General features: G+C 34.5%; 3 protein-coding genes and 1 long non-coding RNA gene across 4 annotated transcripts; all 4 read left to right on the top strand.

The window, feature by feature from the left end:
• The first annotated feature begins 2,875 nt into the window (after positions 1-2,875).
• On the top strand, positions 2,876-5,200 carry LOC144428293 (uncharacterized). Its single transcript, XR_013478247.1, has 3 exons — positions 2,876-2,994; positions 3,867-4,052; positions 4,202-5,200. It is a non-coding gene; the product is annotated as an uncharacterized LOC144428293 (long non-coding RNA).
• Positions 5,201-6,376: 1,176 nt separating this feature from the next.
• LOC120337222 (17S U2 SnRNP complex component HTATSF1-like) lies at positions 6,377-14,409 on the top strand. Its single transcript, XM_039404947.2, has 2 exons — positions 6,377-6,574; positions 11,685-14,409. Exon 2 carries the CDS (start codon positions 11,728-11,730, stop codon positions 13,294-13,296), a length of 1,569 nt encoding a protein of 522 aa, XP_039260881.2. The 5' UTR covers positions 6,377-6,574; positions 11,685-11,727; the 3' UTR covers positions 13,297-14,409.
• On the top strand, positions 14,388-16,177 carry LOC120337220 (RNA polymerase I-specific transcription initiation factor RRN3-like). The gene has a single exon (XM_039404944.2). The coding sequence runs from the start codon at positions 14,455-14,457 to the stop codon at positions 16,171-16,173; it is 1,719 nt and encodes a 572-aa protein (XP_039260878.2). The 5' UTR covers positions 14,388-14,454; the 3' UTR covers positions 16,174-16,177.
• A 482-nt stretch (positions 16,178-16,659) lies between these two features.
• LOC120337225 (serine/threonine-protein phosphatase 6 catalytic subunit) lies at positions 16,660-19,296 on the top strand. The gene is made up of 2 exons (XM_039404950.2): positions 16,660-16,800; positions 17,260-19,296. Exon 2 carries the CDS (start codon positions 17,268-17,270, stop codon positions 18,183-18,185), a length of 918 nt encoding a protein of 305 aa, XP_039260884.1. The 5' UTR covers positions 16,660-16,800; positions 17,260-17,267; the 3' UTR covers positions 18,186-19,296.
• Positions 19,297-21,141: the final 1,845 nt, after the last annotated feature.

Raw genomic sequence — 21,141 nt, 5'->3', positions numbered from 1 at the left:
TTCCGTTTCGCCGAAGCGCTCTGACCTCCTTCGCCAGATATGTAGCCGCGGTCTCCCAGCTTGTGCACCAACACGTTGGAACTTCCAATCGCGCGTAGTGCAGGGCGTGTCCGAAATTAGGTCTGAGCTCATTGAGTGTTTCAATGGCATTCAGAGCTCTTCGGTTTGGGACGAACCCTCTGTGAGGGAGGCGGCAGGTCTAAAGCGTCTGCTAGAAGATGGTGAGTTTTCATTTTTTCTCGCTCTTTTCTTCACAATATTCTATCACGTGGATGTATTATACGGCGCATTGCAGTCAAGGCTAATGGATGGAGCGTCTGTGCAGTCGTGTATTTCAGACTTCTGCGATGCTGTATCTCGTATCCGGGAAACAATAAAATACGACGACACATGGAGTGCTTCTTTACGCCGCGGGCAAACAACGCAGCGTTTGATTTTGTCTGCAAAGGAATGCTGTGACATTCTGGTGAATCAAATAGGCGATCTTCTGCGCACTGAACACCTTGCCGCGTTCTCTTTGATGAACCCCAAAAAATTTTCAAAAACGTCACTTTCCCATCCATTTGTTGGCTACTGTCTCCAAATTTTACCCCATGATAAACGTGGGTAAATTGGAAAATGAATTGCGATGTATATACACCAATCAAACTGTTTTGAACATCACATCAACTTGCGCGCTCTATGGGTTCCTCATAGATAACACTCTAGTAACTACCTTTGCGGCGTCTGCAAAATTTCTGGACATCATTTTGACGACGCCTATTTCTTCCGCCGACGCAGAGCGAACATTCAGCACGCTGAAGCGTATTAAAACGTATCTCAGAAACACAATAAAGCAAGATAGATTAAATTCCTGGGCTGTTTTATCCATTCACAGAGACGTTATTTCTGGGATGCATGACTTTAATCAGCGCGTTATTGAGCATTTTGCTTCCAAAAAACCGCGGCGTGTTGCATATATGTTCAAGCAGTAGAAGTCTAGCAGCATATATATCTATGAGTGAGCGACGCATGTCCTTATCTTTGCATTAACTTTCCTTTCTTCATAGTAACGTTTTAAACCCTATTTTAGGTTTTGTCTGCTTTCCCGAAGTTTCTGTTAATATGTCATTGTATTTATCTGGGTAAATATTGCCTTTCCTTTTGAAAGGGGTTTCAAAATAAACTATGTCTATATTTATTAATCCCTTGACTTGGACCGGTTTTAAAGACACTTTCTTATCGTTAAAAATTGTCACTTTTGCCGATTAGTTGTTGCCGATGGAATGGTTTTTATACTCATAAAATGATGGGAGAACTTACAGCGCTCATCCTGTCCCCGTAGATGGGGGTGACTTGGTCCCGCAGTAGCTTGCCCCGGTTGTCAAAATGACCACGCGCCGCCACTGATGTGCATGTACGTAATTAGTGTCTTGGATTATTATAAAGCTAGAGAATGTGATTATAATGAGGACTACAATCATATTTGTATGTCCTTTGTTGAATACAATATTGGACAACAACTTAGTACATTTTGGGGGATTAGAACTAAAAATACATGTTTACATTGATTTTGTCCTCAAAGGGAGTATAGATTAATATTAGAATTTTTGAGAAAACATAACATAAGTAGGGTACAGATATAAAAGAAGGTAGGCCTATGCATAAAACTATTTATAAAAAAAATTGGTATTTCTATTACTGGGGATAGATTAATTTTTCTACGCAATTGTAACTTAAATATTGCATGTGAGAATATTCATAATAATATTCTGGCAAACTACATGAAAACCTTTGATTTCAAGTTAATGTGGGATATTTTACCAGTAAAAACAAAACCTGGAATAAGAAATATTGCAGGAAATGATTATTATTATTATTATATTATTATTTTAATGGTGCTTATAACTGGCTTAGTTTTGTGCACCAGGACTGTGATATTAAACGTTTGGTGCTCAAATGCTTCGACCCGTTACGAGGACGTATTCTATAACAAATGATATAATTCTGGGATTTGTTAGCAAATTGATAATATTCACGGGGCCTATATTCAGTTCTTTGCAATGATTAAGTAAAATTGAAAGTTATAACGGGGACAATTTAATATTAAATGTTCGACGGTTTCGTTTTCCGTGCAGGTGTCGCAAAATCCATTTTCGTGGAGTCCAATTTTATGAAGATGAAAGTTCAGACGACAGTGGCCTGTTTTATGTGTGTGTTATGTGGAAAAGAACCAGAATTTGTTAGCCATCTATTTATGAGTTGTGAATATTTTGATTATGTTTTTGATTTTATGGAAAATACTGTTAGCCAGACTTTTGAAAGATTATGGATCTTGTGTTTTATTGGATTGAAGCTATTTGTTACATTCCAACATTACAAGACGAGATTTAGATATTATTGTTTATTTAATTTCAATCACTAGATATAAAATATGGATACAAAGAAATTCTGTTATATTCGAAGGTAGTCCCCCTAATCAGCACTTAGTTATCAAACAAATAAAAACTGCAATCTCTTACAGACTCGACATTGAAAAAAATAGGAAAACACCAAATTTTGTCAGAGAATTTGAAATACTAAGGAATTGTGTTTGAACTATAAATCAAGTGTGTGTAAATTTAGTATGTGTAAAAATGAACATGTCTAATATATTTAATTTTTTACTTTTATTGTACATAATATAATTCAATATACTGAAAATTGATGAATTGTATGCCGATGCGATCAATACCTCGTCCTCAAACACTGATGGAATGGACATATGAAAAATGAATATTGGATTATTTATCTTATGATTGCTCGAATGGTTATATACTTTTTGTTATATTTAATATATTATCCCATTAAAAAATAAAAGAATAAAAAATATTTAAGTTAGTTGTCCACATGGAACATTACACGATATACTTGACTATAGAACTGATAGAATGCAGATTACAAAACAAAGAAGAAGAACAATCAATTGAGTGGGAAGGCCCTAGGACCGGTTCAGCACTCGAAAGCACATTGACAGTAAGATTTTAAATTCACTTTAAAGCTCCCATGAGTAGATGTAGTCTAGAAGAGAGCCGCTTTGTGCTACGATTGTGCAGCATAAAAAAGAGTAATTTGTAAATGTTCTTATAGGTACCGAATACAGTAATGATTTGTCAAGGAATATAAATTTTGATAAGAGATATGTGTGTTTTCGGATCATAAAAAAGTTGCAGTGTGAGGATTTATGCTGTGTGATCAAAGCAGTAAGCAAGAATATAAATTGACTGATGGGAGATTGAAATTGTGACGTCTGTATGGAAAAAATAAATTAAACACACTTATTTTAACTTCAATTAGTTATTGTTTTATGATGGAGTTCTACTGATCTTGATAATTTTTTCTCAAACTCATTCTGTCATTGTATACGAAGTCACCAGCTGCATATTACAACATAAAAGATGTTTTGCGTTTGCCATGACAATCCATTTTGCTTGATATCACGCTGGTACTAATAACCTTTTTCACATAAATTGGATACCTATTATTGCCATTATCTAAACATGGCTTCAACATATATATATATTTATAATTTTAGATGCGCCAAAAAGTTTTGAATTATTTTGTCGAGTGTTTTTAAATTATTGATAGGTGATCAATAGGAATAACTTTTTTGCTACTGCAAAATCCACCACATTTATTGAATGCAAAAATATTTCTCCTGGAACCGTTACATTTTATTAATTCCAATTTGTTTTGTGGGGTATTTACATTTTTGTTTCAAATAATACTTTGTCGAAGTGGCTGTTATACTTATGTATAAACACATACATGCTTAGATGGTAGACAAGGTTCGGTCGTTGTGGGCAATTTATTTCAAAATATCGTAACTAAAATATAAATTTTTGCAGACGTCTCGAAACTCACTTTTGAAGAATGATTTGCTGTCACCAGATGGGGTTTTGGCATGGAAACACATCTAGAGGGAATTTATGAAGATATGTCTAAAAAAACATTTGAAACAGCCATGTAAACTGACAGACCAACATGTTTAACTCAATAGCTTGATAAAATTGTCTGTTAAATATTAAGCACAGGTATAGCACAAAGAATTGTTTTGGGTATTAATTCATTTGATCTAGACCTATAGACCTATTAGATCTATCTTCTATTGAGCATTTAAATACTTGGATCATAATTATTATTTCTAAAATTACAGATGAACAGGGGAAATTTTTCTTTGTAGGTTCTTCCTGCATCTGTTGCTAGGATTTCGGAGATGTCTGAATTTGAAGCAACGCCAAGTTTTGCAAACTGCAAAATACCTTTTTTGACATATGCAACAGCACTACTGACGTAGCTTCCCTCAAAAACGGAAATCTACTACTACTCTCTGAAACATCAGGAGACAAAAGACTGCAGTAGATCAGCTAAAATTTCATAAATTATTCTACACACTGAAAGTCTACAACAGGTGATTAGCTCAAGGATTTTTTAACAAAATAAATGCTATACAGCTACATGCAACACATTCTGTAGTCACATTTAAAAAACAACAACATTTCATTGCTTCTCCAGCGTATGAAGGGCTTTAAATACTGGTACCTTCAACATGTGATATACTGTACCATATTAGACCAAAAATTTTTCAGACCCCCCTTTAAGTGTGAGATGAAAGTCTTCTAAATTGTTCTACTATATCATACATATAAATGTTTCGTGGCGTGAAACACTTTTTAGAGTTAGACCATCGGGACTATTATAAACTAACATTTGCGATCAGACCTGCTAGGTGTTTTGGTCTAACTTGTCAATTAAAGATTTCAGATCCCCTTGTGTTTCTGGGTTGCATTATTAACAGAAATTGCTGCTCTACCTATGCATTCCAGATTGTTGTCACATTCACAAAAGCTGCAGTGCGCAAATCACTGGCCCTTCGTTTGGTTCGACGCCGTTGAATTCTTTCTCATAATCATCACAGCAAATTTTTTACATTTACTCATTTTATCTCTTATGAAGTTCCAGATCTAAACTAAATTCAAAGTTTAATTTACTGGAGATAAAGATGTTTCTTAGAAATAAGGACAAATTCTAAAAATAAGGACGTTGTGGCAGCCCTGATTATAGATCAAGTGGAGAAAAAACCTCTGTGAAAGCTACAATACCTCAGATGGAGTGAGACCAAAATGCTGTGCTACTAAGCGTTTATTTATTATATCAAGTGCAAAGTATTCATTTTCGTCACCACTTTACCTACATCTGACTGACATTTTTTGCAATGCATCGCATTTTTGATGCCTTGTTTCTTCGACAGGGAAGTTGTCACATCATCCTGGTCATTTGCAAGACAGACTGTGTCTCCATTTTCACAAGTATTTTTACCATTTTTATCGAACTTCTTCGTCCTTCAGTAAATATTACGATCAGTCATCAATCAACAGGGCTAGTTCGAGCTATGATGCAGGAGCGTCGTCGTCGTCAAGCCTCTAGTCTGAACAAAACCAACCGTGACGCCCGCCACTTGGAGGTGCAACATCGCCTTTGGTTGTTTATTATACGGCGAGCGGAGTTGGACATCTAGTAGTAGTATATATTTACGGTTACATCGGTACATGACCTCTCAAAATCCTAAATTTCCCTTTGATAACTTTAATAACAAGAGAGCAACGCTCAAATATATGGACACGTTGACTAGAGCGAAGCATGGTTTATCTTTGACGTTACCGGTACAGTACCCTCAAAAAGTTCCGGGTTTTCAGACGCAAGAAATTTCACAGTTAGCCGTCACGCTTGGCGGATTAAAAACCTCATAGATCTCATAAGATTCATAGAAAATTCGGGAATAAATTAAAGTAATAGCCTTCTGGCAAAAAAATCAATCTTGAACCACTGAAAATTCCAGCAATTGGTCCAGTATTCGAAGAGAAAAGCGATTTTTTAATGATAATGACGAAAGAAAATAACAATAACAACAAAATTTTGAAACGATCGTTATGGCCACTAAACGTGTCCAATAATAACTTTAAATTGCCGACTCATTCACTCATTTCTTTATCTTATATATATTTTATTTAATCCCATTTGCATTTACTCATGGTAGGCTACTATATTATGCCATGATAACCTTATATACAGCATTTACACAAGGGTCGGGAGCCTAGATGACCTTAATCGGTCCTGCACACCGACCCGCACAAAACAATAATCAATCGCTGTTTATTACTGATGAAATATTTTATTCATTGTATTATTATCTATTATTGTTTATATTAGTGTTGATTTTGTTTTTGTGGCAATAAATCTCACTCTCTCTCTCTCTCTCTCTCTCTCTCAACTGGGGGTAATTAAAACCACGATTTTCAGAACCTTGAAAATTCACATAAATGATTACCGGTAATAATCATAATCTAATTCGAAAACTAAACAAAAAACAGTATTTTATTTACTTACTTCATTTCATATTTTATTCCGGCACCAAAATCTTTGAAAAAGATACGATAAAGCGTATGTTAATCGTTGGATGAGACAACTCGTTTCCGAACAATCGCTACGCGAAGTCAACTCACCTTTGACGAAGTTCTGATTTTAAAGCCTGTAATCAGAGAAAAGCCAGGAACAGGTAAGCGCTGTAAGTAAGTTTCAACTAACCGAGTCCATTAATTGGAACAAAATATCGAAAACTAACATTGGAAATAAGTATAAGGAGTTATGTTGAAAGGTTATTCATATTGGACTGTCCACAGGCACAGCCACAGACAGACAGGGAGATAAAATAAAGCATTGTGCACTGGTTCATCAATGAACCAGGTACCGGTATAGGCCTATGTGTTTTGTGTGAATGCAATATTCAAGAGACATTTATGTCATTTATTTTTGAAATGTCAATGGGCTTTTGATTTCTGGCAATGGTGCTGCATAGAAAATAATCAAAATACAATATTGGCAAATGATTCGAAATGCAAATCTAAATTAATCAAATGAAATGATATGCGGAATATCAACAATTTGGGAATATCGAAATTCAGTAAAATATGATGAAATAGTTTAAAGTAAAAGTACTATGCGCTCAATATTCACAGATTCCAGGATTCAAATGCAAACTGATAGTAGTTTTAAATTTATTGATAACAAGTGAAAAAAAATGATTTATTATTGGGTACTCCTGAAGTATGCGCTCCAAGATGTCGCATAACCTGAACCCTAACGTGTTACACAACTTGAGTTCAGGTTGTGCGCCATCTTGGAGTGCATGTCACCTCAATCATGATGTGACATTTTCTATGCAACACCAGCTTTGATAAATATTATATGGGAGGATTCAAATGTCCAAATTTGTGCATTATTTTGATTCAAGATAGTGGATGAAAAAATGCTGAAACACCCACTTTGGCTGTTTTCTGATTTTCTGTCTAATTTTCTAATCTGCAAAAATGAACTGAATCGAATAATTATTGGTAATTATATGTAACAGAGATGGCGAACCACTAACCCGCGTGACCCACTGTCCTATTTTGGTGACCCACCAAGTCACGAATCAATGCGAAGAACAAACCAATATTTTAGGTATAAAAATGATAGAACTGACCTTAATCAATCTAACAATAAGCTGTTTCAGGGTTTAAGTGTATGCAATGCTGAAAACTGCACAACATGATCCCAGGATTATAAAAACGATAAGATGCAGCAAGTTTCTCATTGATGAAGAATTTTGTTAAACCTATAACCATATTCTTATATTTCATGATAACGCTTATTGTTTTGCGTATAATGCCAAAGTTTGATCATGAATGACAGACAGCTCTGCTAACATTACTATTATAACACAGATAAATGTGATGCCGGGCCGAAACGTAACAGTTGTAACTTTACAGTTTTAATTACGATCGAGTTGTTGTTGGCAAATTTCTTTCTATACCATTCGGAATAGAATTAATTCCGTTTAAAGGATTTGAAATGGTAACCCATTAGATAATTTTTTGACAATACTAGCAGACTAGTGGTAAAATACATGCAAGCAAAAGAAAATTAGATGCTGGAGTCGATAACTTAATTATTGTGTGACAGAAACTGGATCAAAACACGATTAGCCTACTAATGAGGGAGTACTTCTGTCTGCCTGTAGTTTATTAAAATAGTAGTACTGTATTATGTGTTAGTGTTACTACCACTAATAAAAGCCGGAAAAGCTACCGCACATCAGCATTTGGTCAGATTGTACCTAATTCAGTACTGCAGTAATTAGATATAAAATCAGTGTTCTCTTTCATGCAAAGCCCCTGTCAAGCATTAAATTGCTGAATTGAGTGCTTTTTTATATGTATCGCTACAATACCGGTAAACATTTCTTAACAGCGTATTGCTGGCATACCGTATCGAATAGGTCATTATTACTGCAATAGCTTAGGTGTTTCAAAAGTATAACAGCCCGGAAGTTTCTATACCAGTACACATTTTGGTATCTTCTGTTTGATTATTTCTGGCCCAAGCCTCGTTTTAACTAGGTTTGTGTCTTTTGTAATTTATTTTTGTCTGTGTGTTGGTGGGCGGGCCCATGATATTTCATTATTACTTATCGATCTTAAGATCCGTAAGTATATTGATAGGTATTTATGTCTGTATGTATGTATGTCTGTCTGTCTGTGTATGTGTCTGTTAGATGAACGCGATATCTCGCGAACGCGAGGTTGAATCTGCTCCAAATTTTGCATGTGCATACATCATATCTCGGACCAGAAGCCTATTGATTTTGGGTTAATTATGTCGTATAATTAGCGAGTTATTAACTAATTACCGATCTAAGATCGATAAGTCTTAGGTCTACGATCGATATTCTCGTTTCTCATGTTTTAAACTTTTTTAAAGGTTTTGCTTGCCCTCCAGAAGTCTCCATTTTAAATCTGTAAATATTATGGAGTATTTGAATAAACCATCTAGCTACAAATAAACAATATCCATTTTTTATGTCCTTTTTGTCGTGAATGTCTAGATATAGAATAAATTAATACTGCAGTACTGTAAAAGAACCTCACAGCTTCATGTCAAACATATTTTGTGAATTGCCGAATGAAATATGGATCAAGATACTGCGAGATGTTTCTCTTGAGGATCGAATGAAAAATATTCAGTTTGTAAACAAACAGTTTCATTCTTTTTGCTCTGATCGAATGTTGACATTCTCATTAAACTTTGAAAATTGTATCTTTATGTCCGACCGATTATGCTTACAAATTTTGAGAAATGCGAAGTCATGGCTTCGAAAATTATCCTTTCATAATTGTCATTGGTTTCCATCATCAATGTTTGGAAAGTTTTCAAATTTACTAGCTCTTCGATCGTTGGATTTGAGAGGATGCATTCTAACTCCCATTCAGTTGAAATCTGTTTTGTGCAAAACGCCAAATGTAAAGAGCTTGGTAATATCCTCTTATGTCGAAGATATACGGGAGCTATATAGGTTGAACGTTCAAAAATTAAATATAAAGTTAGACACCCTGCATATTGATGTATGTGGTGAAGCAAACATAATTATTTATGTATCAATACTTTTTGAATTGTTCGCATTAAAATATGCAAGTTCTGTTTCATTTGATATACCTGAAAAACAGAAAAATTTTATCATGGATTATCATCTTTCACCGTATGCAACAACAAGGCTAATGTATTCTTATGTGATTGATTTTGTAAATTATAATAACATTGGAAGCATTTGTCGAATGCTTTCCGATGCCAATCTTCACTATGATGAAAATGGGTTTGCTGCTAACAACGGACTGATAAAACTAGAAAATTTAAAGAATTTAATACTTCCAACTGTGCGGGGTATTCCATATGACACTGATCATCCTTGTCGTAAAGCAAATACACCTTCAGTTTTGCCTAACCTTGAATACCTGAATGTAGATTTTAAAATTTGTACTCTGTGTAAGAATTGTTATGGTGATGTTATACACGCTCTTCTGCATGATTGCGTTTATCCAAAGCTTCGATACTTAAATATTGGGTTTAAAGATCTTGAAGATGATATAGGTTCAGTTTTTACTATTTCTGACATGTTTTGGTGTAATTTTTCGAGGTTCCAAAATGTTGAAGAACTCAATTTGAAAGGACTATTAGTACATTTTAATCTACTTGCCACGTCTGTCAAAAGCATGCCCAAATTGAATGCATTATCAATTACTTTGCCAAATATGACCGAAGATCAAATTTCTGGGACCACGAGCAAAGAAATTGACAAGTCAAGTAGTACCAGAGGTATGAGAATTTCAAGAACTCGTCCAGAAGTTAAAATCACCACTGATTTTGCTCTAACACTCCAAACCTGTTCAAATCTCAGAAAATTGGAGCTGATGGGACATTTGAATACTGTTTATGATATCGCAACCTTAAAATGCATTGGTGAACTACAAAATCTTCAAGTTCTATCTCTAATGAATATACACTTGAACAATGTACACAAAATTTCCACAATTTTCATGAACAATTATAAATTGGTTTCATTAACATTGTGTCATGTAGGAGAAGGATCGCTATGTGAATATCCAAGGATTTTGGGAAATGTATTGAAGAATTTACCGAATTTGAATGAATTACGCTTAAACCATGACTTGTTATTGATCACCAAACGTTTGCTAGATTCAATTTGCACTTGTCAGCATCTTGAGAAATTGATCTTAAAATCTCAATCATCTTTATTAGAGCCATCTAGATTTGTTGTTTCTTGTGTAAAAGTTTTAATGTCCAATTGTCCACGTTTACATTTTCTTGCATGCGATATACCAGGTTTTTATCAGTCCACGTATTCCCATGTCAATTCATATCTGAAGGTGTTAGATAAAGCTGGTCGTAAACCCTTAATTTTTTTGAAAGGTGATCCCAAATCTCGAGAGAATCTCTCTGCTGCTAGTTGGCTAAAATTAATTGACTTTGATCAATCAGTGATCGCTAATTACAATGCTTATGACGTCTTGCATAATTTATGAATATATTTCACCTGGGTAGCCTATATGCCGTTCACTCATTTTGTTATTTTTATATGACTTGCTTGGCCTTTATATACATTCATTTCCTTTAAGCTATTATACCTTATCTATTATGTCATAGAACAATCAACACTGTTTGGGATTATGAATTTAATACCTGTATTGCTATGAATATACATAAAAACTCATGAAATTGTTACCATTTATATCTTTTCAACTGCTGCCAATATACATCAAATCTAGCTTCTATACATTTGTTCATATAATTTTATAGACTATTAATCTACTGCTGAAATATCTTCCTGGAAGCCCGAAAAAAAAATATGCTGCTGAAATATAATTTAAAAATAAAAAAAATAGTTACCGGTATATTTCATTTCCCATAGTTATAGCATTAAACTTTCAGCCTGAAAACAAAATATGTTGATAAGATATAATTTTAAGAATAAAGAAAATTTCCCATAGGTAAATTAAAAGCATAAACCCGGATCATTTATTTGTTCTTAGGACTTAGGAGCAGAATGAATTGGAAGTGACATCCTCGGTTATAAAACAATATATTGAAGCTTTTTGTCATATTTTTTTATATCGAGTATGTGATGGATAAATGATTCAATAGATTTTTTAAAATTGAAATATTGTCTATAATTCTGCGGATCACATCCGTTTTGGTCAGTATTTATGCTGGCCCCTTTACAGATAATGTTTCAATATATATAACCTACAAATGCTTCTTTATCATATATTTAGATTACCCTGAATTACATAACTTGTACAATCAATCAACGCAGTCATGGCAATGAATCCTGAAACATACGAGGAATTTCAGAGACAGATAGAACTTCAGAAAGAAGAAAATACTCTGGAAGAAGGCGGGGGTGCAAAGGTCAAAGTTGATGAAGATGGAACGGAGTATGAGTGGGACGAAAAGAAAAAGGCTTGGTTTCCTAAATTAAGTGTCGAATTGATGATGAAATATCAAGAGAATTATGACGCTGGAACAGAAGTAGATTCATCACATAAATTCACTTCTTACACAGATCCTGTAACCAAAGTAACTTTTCATTTCAACTCTGAAACTTCAAAATGGGAACCAGAACATAATGAAAATGGAGAGCCTTGCAAATATACAGATCCAAATGGGGTTATTTATGTATGGAACAGTGACCAAGGCAAATGGGATTTAGAACTTTCAAAAGAACTAAATGGCGATTCAACTAACAAAGACAGTAATAATGAGTCTACTAGTACAAACGAGTCGCAAAATGATAGTAAGACTGAACATACATATACAGATTCGAACACGGGAATACTTTATAAATGGGATTATGAAAAACAACTTTGGGTTTCAGAGGATGGTCAGGTTATGTATCCTTCTGGGCATGGAAATTTTACTACGACATCATACACTGATCCTAAGACTGGAGTGATTTACAATTGGGATGAAAATAAACAAGAATGGGTGGCAGAGAAAAAAGTTAAAAATAAAAAAGAAAATACAAAGAAAGACACCAAAAGGAAAGCGTCTGATCCTACCTGGTTTAAAGTTACGGAAGATAAAAACACAAATGTTTATGTTAGTGGCTTACCACCAGATGTAAGTTTAGAAGAGTTTGGTTCTATCATGTCAAAGTGTGGAATCATAATGCCAAATCCTCATACCGGTAAACCCAAACTGAAGTTGTATAAAGACAAGGAGGGTAATTTAAAAGGTGATGGCTTATGTTGTTATTTAAAAAAAGAATCGTTAGATTTGGCAATGCAATTATTAGATGATACTTTAGTGCGTGGGGGATACAGAATTCATGTACAAAAAGCAAGTTTTGAACTCAAGGGATCTTATGATCCATCAAAAAAACCAAAAATGCTGAGCAAAAAGGAAAAAGCACGACTTCACAAAGAACAAGAAAGGCTACTTGACTGGAAACTAGCAAGAAAAGACGCTGTAAAAAAAAGTGAAAGAGTACTAATATTTAAAAATATGTTCGATCCTAAAGAATTTGAAGAAGATGCTGTACTTATTACAGAAATAAGAGACGATCTTCGCAAAGAGTGCGAAAAATTTGGGGATGTGAAAAAGGTTCTTGTATTTGATCGCCATCCTCAAGGAGTCTGTTCCGTTTCATTTAAAGATTTTGATGAAGCTACAAAATGTAGGGATGCAATGAATGAAAGATGGTTTGCAAAAAGAAAAATTTCTGTTGATCCGTGGGATGGTGTTACGGACTATCAAATCGAAGAGACTGATAAAGAAAGAGAAGTTCGAATAAAAAACTGGGAGAAATTTCTTGTTGAGGATAATAAAAAGGAAAATATGGAGGAAGGAGAAAATTCCGAAGTGAAAAGTGAAGCTGAATCATGAGGTTGTATAATGTTCTTCGTTGAATGAAAATGTAACTTCACTTCGTCACATAAGGGTATGGAAGATAGCTGATATATGCTGCTTGAAATATTGTGTCGTAGTTCGATCTGCTGACTCAAATTGTTAAAGCAGCTGTTGTGACTGATCAGTGAACTATCAATCTGGTTCATTTCAAAACATACCATAATCATATTTCAAAAGTTTGAAGGCCATTGTTATCTTTATCAAAATGCAAAGACATTCAAGATATCAATGTGACATCTATTTCGTGCAAAATCACATCAATATCCATGTTGCAAAGTCTATTCTATGAATTCTTTATTGCCAAGTAATTTAACATATTGAGTTATTTCTTTGTGGAGAAATTGTACAAATTAATCACAACTAGTAGATTAACATTTCTCATTATTCATTTCTCACAATCCTTCAAGTCATTCGGTAATGTAATGTTTCATACAGATTTTCTTGTTTTTGTTTTTGAACTTTGTCACCTGGGTTGACTGTTCTTAATGAAATGGCTCTGCCTTTATTATCACCAGTGATACGGTTACCTCTTGAGTAAATCTGTTGCAATTCTTTGAAAATACAATTGTCTACATACAAAGTTTTTAGGCTATTCATTATTGTTTGCTTAGAGCAAACAGCCATATTATGGCTTTATTGCTAGAGCACTATAGTATGATGTATATTATAGATTCAAACAAACAACTTTGGCACAATAATTGAAAAATAATATATTGTTTTGATATTTAATGAAATATACATTATGAAATTTGATTTTTGAATACTATTACCAGAAATCTATACTGCTTAAAATTCAGAAATGTTACTATTAGATTTAATTTTTAGGTTGCGATTTTGTTGTGTATTTCTTTAAGTTCCATTTTCAGATACAAATTACGACTGCAATGTTATGCTTGCTGAGTGGATGATGTGACCATGGATTTCAAATAACTTTGCTCTGTATTTATGTGGATAATATCACCGCATTTTTGATAATGATTACCGAATATGTGAAGTTGTCCCTTAAAACGTAAACAGTCCAGAATATTATAAATTGAATTTCAATTATCCATGTACTTCTTATATAATTTCTTAATATTTTTTTCCAGATTATACTTCATATTTGATATATTGTACAATCTAAGTTTTTGAATAATGACTGATATGAAGAGCTCCGGTAAAAAGTCTGTGCGATTCGGTGGACATCTAGCTGATGTTATAGAAGAAAATAAATGTGGAATTCCTGAGAATTACATGCTGATTGTACAACAAATAGAAGACCCATTAATCAAATCAAGTCATCTCAGTGAAATGTTGAAACAATTTATTGACATTGTTAATATCCTTGATCAGGATCAAAAGAAATTAGTTCATCGAATGCTGAGCATAAGATGGGTCAATCGAGAAAAAGAAGTAATCGAATTATTTCAGAAATTTCTACTTGAACTTGTTGCTGCCAATTCTGTCCACCAACTCCAAGTTTTGAACTGTCTTATTACTCATTTTATTCCTGCATCTTGCTTGTCTAATCTCACATCGTGTGAGACTTGTGTACCCCAGGAAGAAATATTTCATATTATCCATGGCACATTAAAGAAAATTTTTACCCTTATACCATTGACAACTAACATAGTTTTGCCACTTTTAGTTTCACATTATCCCTTTATAAAAAAGGACAAAGAAGCATTGGATTGGTACATCAAGAATTTGCTTTTTCTGACTACATACCGGGTTAACTTGCGACCGCAAATCTTGGAACTTATCATAAGTAAATCCTTAAAACTAGATACACACTGTCCAAGAGAATCTATAAAGAAATCAATGACTACTGAAGAACATGATCTATTTGAAATGGAAACTGATAATTCAATGAAAAAAGAGGGTTTTGTTGACAAATTGGATATTGTGATGGAAACTCTACTTCAGTTCATACATGATATTTGTTATTCAAATGGGGAGTTATCACTCCAAGCAGACACTCTATTAAAAGAATTAGTCTCCATTTTTGACAAAGTGATTCTTCCAATTCATGATAGCAGTCATATTCAATTCCTAATTTTTTATATCTGCAGTTTTGAAAAATCATTTTCTGAGACTTTTCTCAACCATTTATGGAGAAAGGTTCAAGATCCAAGTGCACCTATGATATTACGACAGACGTCATTGTCATATATAGCTAGCTTTCTTGCAAGGGCAAAATATCTACATTTGAATTCTGTACTGACAATACTAAATGCGATGACTGTATGGATACATTGCTATATCAAAGAGAGAGAAGGTTTATACGACTATATCGGACCTCTACATGAAACTGTACGCCACGGAGCATTTTATAGTGCGTGCCAAGCTGTATTTTATATTATTATATTCAGGCATAAACAGATATTAGACCTTCCAAAAGGATTTGAAATAATGCGCAAATTCAATTTAGAACATATTATTATGAGCCGTCTGAATCCATTGAAATTTTGCATAAGCACTGTGGTTGGTATGTTTTCTTCACTAATGAGACAACATCAACTTGTCTATTGTGACACAATAATAGAAAGAAACAACAGAATGACTTTACCTGTGTGTGGTCAATCAAAAAACTCTGCTTCGGTTAACCCACTTGATTGCTTTTTTCCTTTTGATCCATATTTGCTTAAGAGTTCAAGTCATATGATTGAAGAAATATACCAAGAGTGGGAAGGCCGCGTACCAGAGCTCAAAGATGAATCGAGAGATGAAGATCATCATATTGATAATGAGCTGATGAGTGCAAGCCCTATTTCTATTCCAAGTATATTCTCTCAAGATAAACATTTTATTGACTCAATCAGTGGAAAGTCAATGTCTCCTGGATTTTCATTATTGAACAAGTCATCGTTCTAAGGGAGCTAAAAGACACATTTAGTCAACTCCTATCCTTTTACTTTGATGGAATTTTGTTTTATACAAGTCAGAACTACGAAACAAGTATTCCTGTACATGCATCCAAAGAAAATCTTATTTCTACAAAATTTATAATACTTATATTTTTTGAAGTGAGAAAAAAGCAGTCTTTCAACCCAATCTTTGAAATAAGGTTGGGATTTGATTCTAAGTACAATTTTAATAACGGAACTGGTACCATTAGTTGTATTGTCAAAATATTTGTTCAGACCAGAAATAACACGTCAAAATTTCTGATTTTTTAAATACAAAATCATAAGTAGATTTATTCGTGATAATTTTTTGTGTTGATACATTCATTGTTTCTTTTCTGCTGCCAATGTTGATGATCATTATGTGCCTGTTATGAACTAACTATCTTTTTGTTTTCTTATTTCTCTCCTATTGCTCTCATTAGGTTCTTTTTGTTTTCTGATACAGTTTGAGATTTCAATCACATAATTACTAATGTTTGTTGCATTTTTTCCTGCCAAATCATTGTACAACTTTTTTTTTTGCAGACACTATAAAAATTGAATTAATTTTAGTATTTCTAGCTTTTTCTAGAAGCTTTTTATAACAGACCAGGTAAGTTTCTCGTTCAATTATATTAAATACTGATAACTTTGATATGATCAGGATAAATACTTCTTATTTGAAATGCTGTGGAGATGGAGTCAAGGGAACTCCAAGGCTTCTGAAAAGTCTTTGATTGATTTTTAACAAGAACTTTGACTCTGCCAGCGAACCGAAAAACTGAGGAAAGTTTTGTCTCCTATTACTTTTATTAAAAGTCTGAGATCTTGACTCTCCAAATTTATAATTTTGCTCAAAATTGCTGTGAGTTTAAAATGGCCATACTGACTCCACCGCCTCGATTATTTATATGGCATATACAGCATTTCAAAATTGATGTTTACGACTGTATCTATATCACAGATACTATACATAACTTGATAACGTGTCTTCTGTGAATTTATACTATCATTCATATTTCGTCTGCCAATTGCATTTAGATAAAGACACTACAGTTTATTATGTTTTTAGGTTTTATCATGGGACCCTTGGACCTGGATCGTATGATTGAAATTGAAAAGAATTGTAAATATCTTCCAGAAAATGATTTGAAAAAATTATGTGATTATGTCTGTGACCTTCTACTTGAAGAATCCAATGTTCAACCTGTCTCTTCACCTGTGACTGTTTGTGGGGATATTCATGGACAGTTTTATGATTTATTAGAACTGTTCCGGACTGGCGGAGAGGTGCCAGAAACCAACTACATTTTTATGGGTGATTTTGTCGATCGTGGATACTTCAGTTTGGAAACATTCACATATCTATTAACCCTGAAAGCAAAATGGCCAGACAAGATTACTCTTCTCCGTGGAAATCATGAAAGCAGACAGATCACGCAAGTTTATGGTTTCTATGATGAATGCCAAATGAAATATGGAAATGCTAATGCTTGGCGTTACTGCACCAAAGTTTTTGACCTTCTCACAGTTGCAGCTATTATTGATTCATGTATTTTGTGCGTACATGGTGGTTTATCTCCAGATGTGAAAACCATGGATCAGATTCGCACCATCGATAGGCAGCAAGAGATTCCTCACAAAGGAGCGTTCTGTGATCTTGTATGGTCTGACCCTGAAGATGTGGAAACATGGGCAATAAGTCCAAGAGGTGCCGGCTGGCTTTTTGGATCTAAAGTGACCAACGAATTCGTTCATCTCAACAACCTGAAATTGATTTGTCGTGCTCATCAACTTGTACATGAAGGGTACAAGTATATGTTCGATGAGAAATTGGTCACTGTCTGGTCTGCACCTAACTACTGTTATAGATGTGGAAATATAGCTTCCATTTTGCTTGTTCGTACGCCTGATGACAGAGAAGCCAAACTCTTCAGGGCTGTTCCAGATAATATGCGTGTGATACCTCCCAGGAACACTGCACCTTACTTTTTATAATGTGATTTCGTCTGTCACATCTCAGTATGAATATTATTGGTTGACATTCCATATCAACCTAGCAGAGTGCACTTCAGTTTACTCTGGCGTTTTTATGATGATAGACAATACCCAAAGGATAATATATAGATCCAAGGATGTACTTTGTAATGCACTTGAAGACCCCAAAGTGATAAATTTTGGAACCGCTTGAACATGTATATATGAGTATATTACTTATACAACTCGTTATATATGTTTCAAGTGGATGGCTAGCAAACCAGCTGCCCTTTATCTATTGGCAGCATGAATATGATTGTATAAGTCAAAGTTACAGTGTGTTTTCCTTTGATAACTCTGGATTTTTTATAAAAAGTTCATCATCATATACATTGAAATTATTATCTTTTTCACATAAGAAATATTGTTATGTTATTAGGTTCTCTTTCATCTTGCTCATTAATTCGCTGAACACTCCACAATGTCCATGCTTGAAAGAAAATTTATGACATTGTTTTTCTGTCTTTGATCAAAATATCAAAGCTACGGTAATTCCCGAAATTGATAATTGAAAGTGGAACTTCACAGACGCGAGTGCAAAGTTTTTATTATGATTGTTTTCATTTATTCAGCGAGAGTTGGTCAGTTTCAATGCAGTTCGCCAATTTCTGTCTGATGTTTTGACAGAAAAAAAAATTCCTCAAAGCTTTATTTCCATGCTTCGCTAAATTATCGAATATACATTACCAGTAACTTCTCAGTCCTGGTATTATTTGTTATAACAACTGAATATTGATTTAGTATTGTTTTTAATCATACTTTGCTTATTTATCTTCAAGCTTATCATCAGAGTTATGATTTTCCTATGAATCTTGACTGATTAAACAACTTTTGTAATTGTTAAGTATGGTAATATTATTGAATTAAAAGTCCTAAGATTTCTCACAATATATTTACAAACTTTGTCAACATTAAAGCTTTTCTGTTCATTGCTCTCATATGAGATGCTCAATACATCCATTGACGGGTATTCTACGTGAAAGCCGTTGGGACACAGGTAGCAATCATTCTTAGAGAAAGTTAGAATGTTGATCACAAGCGAGCTATAATTGGAATAAATTGTCAATCGCAATGTCTTGGTTTTTACTATGTTATAATTTATCGATTCTATATGGGCTGGAGAGTTGCGACCAGGATAGGATTTACATAATTATCCCGGGAGAGAGGAAAACCAATAAGACGGCTTAACCATAGTCCATACGGCGAACCACGGCCTCTCGTCCGGTTACCAGTACCATTCCGTGTCGGGTATACGGTTAGTTAGTTATTTCTTTTCGGAAGCATGGACTTTATTGTAGAGGAAGCCGTAACCGAGCAGCGGTGACGTAAACCAGCCTACGGCGGCGAGGAGTCCAGCAATCCTTTCGCACATAATCATCCGGGCATGGAATTCCCACGCAGAGTAAGAACGATGAGTCATACCGCCGCGCCGGTCAGACCAAATCAAATGCCTCATAAAGTTCTACGACTTTACGTCGAGAAAAAGTCCTGCTGAACCCACAATAGTACGGTACCAATATATACGGAATCCGTCAAAGCAAATCGTTTTTTAAAAGCACAATAAAATGAAAGCAAGCACGCATTTTCTTGGAGTCGTTCATATTTACAGAAAAAATTAAATATTTTAAATTCCTTGTCACGAAGCAAGATATGCAATTACTTGCGATAAAAGAATTTATAAATAGAATTTGTTGACTTGACGTTGGTTCAGATATTAATTAACAGAAGATATTTTCATAGGATAGGATTTACATATTTATCCCGGGGGAAGAAATCCAATGGGACTGCTCAATCAGATAGCGAACCCCGGCTTCTTGTCCTGTTACCAGTCCATGTCGAGTATAGGATCAATCGTTTTATTTCCGTTCTCAGATATAAAGCAAAACGACACAAGTAACAGTAAACAGACAAGGTTACCAGTCCATGTCGGGTATGGAATTGGTCATTTTATTTCCGTTCTCAGACATAATTCAAAACGACACAAGAAGTAAACAGGTAAAACAGAATGATGACATAAATGGGAGGCGAGTATAACTTAGGATAAGGTTACCAGCCCACCCTCAAAAAAGAGAGCTATGCTCAAATATATAGACAGGAAAAAGTAATAGCCTCCTAGCGAAAAATACAATCTTTAACCACTGTAAATTTTAAAAAGTAATTGGCCCAGTAGTTAAAGAGAAAGGCGATTTTTTCATAACGTTAAGAAGAAAATACCATGAGAAACAACAACAACGTAATAACAAACGATTCATAGGTCCATTCCGTATCCAATACAAAACAGTGAACGCGATTTAAAATCGGGCAATACTTTTGAAGCAATTTTAAATGAGAAAACAAGTAACAATCAAACCGTAAACCGTAACCCACCAGCGGTTACGTGAACCACCCTACGCGAGAATTCCAGCAATCCTCTCGCACATCATTATCCCCGACGGGATTCGAACCCACGCAGGGTAATCAAAAGTGCGATGGTGAGCATATTCCTCACGCTTAGCACTATGCACCACGCCACCGAAGATGCGGACGTTTGTATTTCTCCGGAGGACCATCTGTGATTTCATGAACCAAAAGTAAATTTATCCAACAAAGAATTTACCGCTTCGCTCGAAGTTTATGGTCAGGAGCCTAGGTAACTTGTAAAGGTCTTGCATACTGACCAACACAATTCAAAGTTTAAATATTCACTGCGCTGTATTTCTATAAAAATCTGTACTATCGTCCTTTTTGGACACGTGAGTGGACCTATGGATGTTGTTGTTCTTGTTGATTTTCTTCTTTTTCTTCATGATAAAATCGCTTTTCTCTTCGAATACTGGACCAATTGCTTTGAAATTTTCACTGGTTAAAGAATGATTTTGATTGATTGAAAGATTGATTTTGAAATTTTCAGTGGTTAAAATATTTGATTGTCAGAAGG

Source organism: Styela clava, chromosome 10 (genome assembly GCF_964204865.1).
Source record: "Styela clava chromosome 10, kaStyClav1.hap1.2, whole genome shotgun sequence".
Lineage (NCBI taxonomy): Eukaryota > Metazoa > Chordata > Ascidiacea > Stolidobranchia > Styelidae > Styela > Styela clava.
Note: the sequence above shows the minus strand (reverse complement) of the source record. Positions and strands in the feature narration are given on the sequence as shown.

Bases quoted from the DNA above. Each gene is read 5' to 3' on its own strand.
- LOC120337222 (XM_039404947.2), top strand. From the start codon at position 11,728: ATGGCAATGAATCCTGAAACATACGAGGAATTTCAGAGACAGATAGAA.
- LOC120337220 (XM_039404944.2), top strand. From the start codon at position 14,455: ATGACTGATATGAAGAGCTCCGGTAAAAAGTCTGTGCGATTCGGTGGA.
- LOC120337225 (XM_039404950.2), top strand. From the start codon at position 17,268: ATGGGACCCTTGGACCTGGATCGTATGATTGAAATTGAAAAGAATTGT.